We start from the raw sequence: 4,983 nt of genomic DNA, 5'->3' as shown, positions 1-4,983 counted from the left end.
CAAACACTACAAAAAAAGTCCAAATACTTATGGACCTGTCTGTAAATATGCTGAGATGACACCTGTGATTCTGCAGACCTGAAGTGATGTTCATGGAGGACATGTGTCCCACATCACTGACTTCCTGACCCCAGTAACTTTGCCTCCATAGAAACCTTCATCCGATTGGTGCACTGAGGAATTTAAAGACGGTCTCGTTGGACAAACGGTGCCTCAAGGTGGCTTCAAAAATCATGAATGTGATTCTGATGATCCATTCACATGCGCAGACACAGCCGCAGTGCTGAACCACGCAAAGACAGACTTGCTGCTGCCTAGTGGTAGATGGTATGTGTGCCGTTTTGCCAGAACAGTGACTTCATTCTTCAGCACAGATACCTGGAAGAAGAAAGTTTGATTTAAGTCACCATGAGACCACAAAATAATGAATCATCCAAGAATACATTTAAATTCCAACATGATTTTTTTTAAATGTATAAAACACTTATTATATGACTTGATCAGATCATTTAATTTCTTCAAATGACAGACAGGCCAGTCCAGGTCAGACAGCACTGCTGCATATTGTTGTTAATATTATATTTTATTGTCTATTTTATTTTTATTTGATATTTATATTTATACATATGTTTATATTATTATGTATCTTATATTGTTTTATTATTTATATTCAAATGTATGATAAAGCCCTTATGTGTTTCAGTTTTTTGAGAATTCATATCTTGATCATCTGATTGGTAATCCAATAATTTACAAATGTCTGTCAGGAATCATTTGAAATGAATTCATTTACACACAACAAGATTTAATTGGGTATATTGTAAGTGACAGAAGAACATTAAAACATGCTGTTAATGAACAACAGGGCCACCTCGCACTGCTGCTTTTGGCCTCAACTTCAAAACAACGAGGGAATCAGGCCTGATTTTTCAAAATAAGCAAAATCATATGGAGCCTTAGCACAAAGAAGATAATGTGTGTGAGCCCACTGACATGAATTTCAAATGTTCTCACTTGACATGTAAAATATCTGAAATGAAATTTTTTTTCAAGAAAAAAAACCTTAAATGTGTCACAAAAATGTGTAATTAGATCTGAAGTAGAGCAAATAAAAAAATAATAAAACAGCTGACTGACTAACTACAATTTTAAACAGCAAAAGGAAAATAATCCGTAAAACATGAACAGGCCTCAGTTCATGTTTTGTCTTTATAATGTCCATGCAACAGCCACATTTTGCATTAGAACATAAAACATTATAAAACCGGACGAAATGCTTCGATAATTCTTCTTTTTTCAATAATGGTGACATCACATGATCGCTGTGCAGTGAGCTGCCCTGGAGATTGATGTATGTTTGTTTGTTTGTTTTGTCAGTTGGACATTATGACGTTTGAGCCAACGGTCTTTGACCTCAGAACTCAGTCTTTCTGACCCTCAGAGGTTGGCAGCAACATTTCCAGGTGCAGAAAGAAATATTTGATCGTGATTTCAGATTAGATTAGCAGCATGTTGACTGACAGTCAGGAGAAGCTGTGGACTCTCGTGGAGGAGGGCGACCTCATCAAACTCAAGTGGTACTTGAGGAAGAACCCGGGCCTGGATGTGAACTTCCAGCGGGGAAGGAGGCGGAGAACCCCGCTGCATCTGGCCTGTGAGCTGGATCAGGACTCTGTGCTCCGGTTTCTGCTGAACCACGGAGCCGATGCCTCTGTGGGAGACTTCAGAGGAGACACGCACCTTCACTACGTGGCCGAGAAGGTGCAGAGACACGGTGGAGCAGGTAAGAAGGAACAAGAACCACTGACAGGAACCCACACAGGGCTCCCAGAATGGATCACCATTTAGACAGTTTTTAACCGGGATTGTGGCCTTTTCAAATCATAATTTTGATTCTTAACTCGATTTAAAAGATGGCCATTCAAATCTCACTGAAAACGAGTTTAAACACTAACGGTTATAAATAGACGTTGAATAAACGTTGGAATTCAGACCAGTTTTCAACATATTTTCAACATAATTTTAAACATCTACTCAATGAAAATCTGAATTAATGATCATAATAATTGTTATTGACCATAACATAAAATAATTTTACTTTTATTTCAGTATAGATTTTGATCACTCAACTGGTCAACTTGTACTATTGCAGAATAAAGAACATTAAATTTGTGTTGCCAGGTTGGATTTTCTGCAATTTTGGCCTAATTTTTTTTCATGAAAATTGTTTATACAAAGTGTATCATATTGGAAATAAACCTAGGAATTTATGTAGAAATTTACTAGTACACGATATCGATATTGAAATTGAACTTGTAAATGAAACTAAATTTCTTGGGGTTTTCATTGACGATATAATGAGTTGGAAACACATATAAATTATGTTTCAACAAATGAACCAACAAATCCATTTTTACACATTTTAAAATTTTGGGACCTGATTAATAATACAAATTATGTTTAGAGTAAAAATATACTTTTACCACAACATGTCTAGGGCCTGTTCAAAATGAGGGATCCAGTTCTAATTTGTGAGTAACATTATTTCAAAAATCAAAGATTCGAACTACTGTAAAAAGTCATTCTGTTTCTGTTAAAGGTGTTAATATTTGGAATTTGTGCCCGGATCACACAAAAATCACTCTGTAACTTGTTTGGCATTAAAAGGATCTACAAAAATCATCTAATTGTGATGGTGTGATGAATTAGGTTTATCAATGTTTGTGTTTTGAATTTTTAGTTTGGTGATGAATTTATATTTTGTATTACTTATCATATATACTTTTTAAAATTTTTCCTTAAACTGGGGCATTTATAAGCTTTTGCTTCTGCCTACACCCTTTCGGCCACATGGGCGCATTGTTGGATTGTTTTCTTTGTGAGTTTGTTTTGGGTCTGTGTGTGCCGAATAAATTCATTCATTCATAAATTCATCCATTCATTTATACATTCTGACAGTGTTTTTCTGGCATCATTTCCAATATTTACTTGGGTATTGGCCCTTTTTTGGTGCGTAAGCTGCTGATTTTTGAATTGTTTTCATAGACACAGGTGCTTCTTTCCAGCTTTTCAGCAGTTTCTCTCTTTTTTGTATTTTCAGTGTTTGAGTGCTTCTTTGTGCCACTCCAGAATCCCTGTCCGAAATCTCAGTATCTTCCCAACAGAGCTGGAGTCACACCTCTGGACCTGATGCACAGGAGGAGCATCAACCCCAACAAGGTAACATCATGGATTCAAGACAAGAGCCAAAACTTCATATTTATGAACAGAGAAGGTTTTGTTTTCACCTGTTTCTTCATGCAGGAAGAAAACTCAAAAGTTTTATCCTGATTTTTAATGTGATGAAGGGATGGGACTTTAACATTTAACCTTATTAAACATGGCTGCACAACAGTTTTATTATTTTTATTTATTAATGTGCAAACAACATCACAAACAGATTCACTTTGTCAAAAATCAGTCTGCATTAAATTTAATTTACAGCTTTGAAATGGTGTAACAGATTTGTTCACTGTTCATGATAGATGTGAGATGAGATGAGATGGGGTTGTCTCACCTCTATCGGTCAGAATCCAAAACTTCAACAGGGAAAAAGCAGCAGTTTTTAACAGTTAGTGAGAGAAACTTTGTGAACTCGCTCACTCCATTATGTCCACACTCACACTGCAGTGAACAAAGTTCTAAAGGTGTGAAACCAGTGAACCACTTACAAGACAGTCAAAATGTAAAACATTAAATATAATATATAAATATGGCAAAATCAGGCAGTTTCTTGAACACATTGTTCTTTATTTTCAGAGGAAATGTCCTGAATCTGCACGTCACAAGGAAGAGAGTTGGGAGGTGAAGAAGCGTCGTTATGATGAGCAGTGTGACGCTATGTTCCACAGCGGCGCTTCATCGCTCACCACAAAGCTGAGCTACAGTGACGTCCCCTGGCCAGCTCCAAACGGCACCGTCCAACAAATGGTGTCCATCATGTTTCACGGTGTTGAACGCAGCAACGAGACAGAGTTTCGCAAAGCGCTCAGGAGGCAACAAGTCATGTGGCATCCTGATAAATTACCCCAGCAATGTGGAGCTCGACTGGAGGAGAAGGACAGACAGAGGATCCTGGACACAGTTACAGCTCTGTCACAGGAACTCAACAGACTGGCTCAGAATCTGAGGACGTAACACCAGCACTGTAAGTAACAGCAGATACTGCAAAACTGATTAACTTGAAAGTAAAACTGTATTTTTCTCAATTGTTTTGTCATTTCAGGTCCGTTATTTTTTGGAGGAAGCACCGTGAAAGTGGGACAACATTTGACATCATTTGAAAGGGTCAGAGTCAGTATGAGGAAATTCTGGACCATCTGGCATACGAAGCAGGACTTCAGAAACAAGAAGCTCAGCTATGAACAAACAATATGTTTGCTGCTGACATCACCAGCAGCTCTAACATCCTGTGGTCGGAGCCGAGGGATCCCTGAGCCGGCCAAGACTCAGAAACCCAACAACATGACTGAGAATCTGTACGCTTAAAGGGGGTCACGTGGAGGCGCACAGAAAAAGAATAAAGTGCCTCATCTTAAAATTAGACTTATTGTACATATAGTCAGACAATTCTGTAAATAGTGGTATTTAAAAAAAAAAAAAGTAATATATTTTATAAATGTATGTGACTGTTGGTGTGTTACCCCCTGCACATACACGTTTTTATGAAACTGTTGAAAATGGGTTTTGAATGATGCTATGATGGATTACATCACAATGAGGCCCAAGAGTGAGTACAGGAGTGAACATATACCCAGGTAAAACTAAAACGTACAAGTTACTGTCTTCAGTTTGAGCATCCCAGCAAAGAAAAACATTTATGTGCGTCCCCATTGTGACGGATGTGTTCACTGGTTGAGAAAAATAAAACCTAATGCCTGGTATCCAAGGTATCACATTTTGTTTTGTTGTTGTTTTTTCAGACAAACTATGAGGATTACTGTG

At 37.6% G+C, this 4,983-nt stretch overlaps 1 protein-coding gene across 1 annotated transcript; it reads left to right on the top strand.

Annotated features, from left to right (window-relative positions):
- The first annotated feature begins 1,509 nt into the window (after positions 1-1,509).
- On the top strand, positions 1,510-4,180 carry LOC117508928 (NF-kappa-B inhibitor-like protein 1). Its single transcript, XM_034168764.1, has 3 exons — positions 1,510-1,783; positions 3,101-3,219; positions 3,799-4,180. Exons 1-3 carry the CDS (start codon positions 1,510-1,512, stop codon positions 4,174-4,176), a joined length of 771 nt encoding a protein of 256 aa, XP_034024655.1. The 3' UTR covers positions 4,177-4,180.
- The last annotated feature ends 803 nt before the right edge of the window (positions 4,181-4,983 follow it).

Source organism: Thalassophryne amazonica, chromosome 4 (assembly GCF_902500255.1).
Source record: "Thalassophryne amazonica chromosome 4, fThaAma1.1, whole genome shotgun sequence".
Taxonomy (NCBI): domain Eukaryota; kingdom Metazoa; phylum Chordata; class Actinopteri; order Batrachoidiformes; family Batrachoididae; genus Thalassophryne; species Thalassophryne amazonica.
The sequence above is the reverse complement of the archived record's forward strand: the minus strand, read 5'-3'. Positions and strand labels throughout refer to the sequence as shown.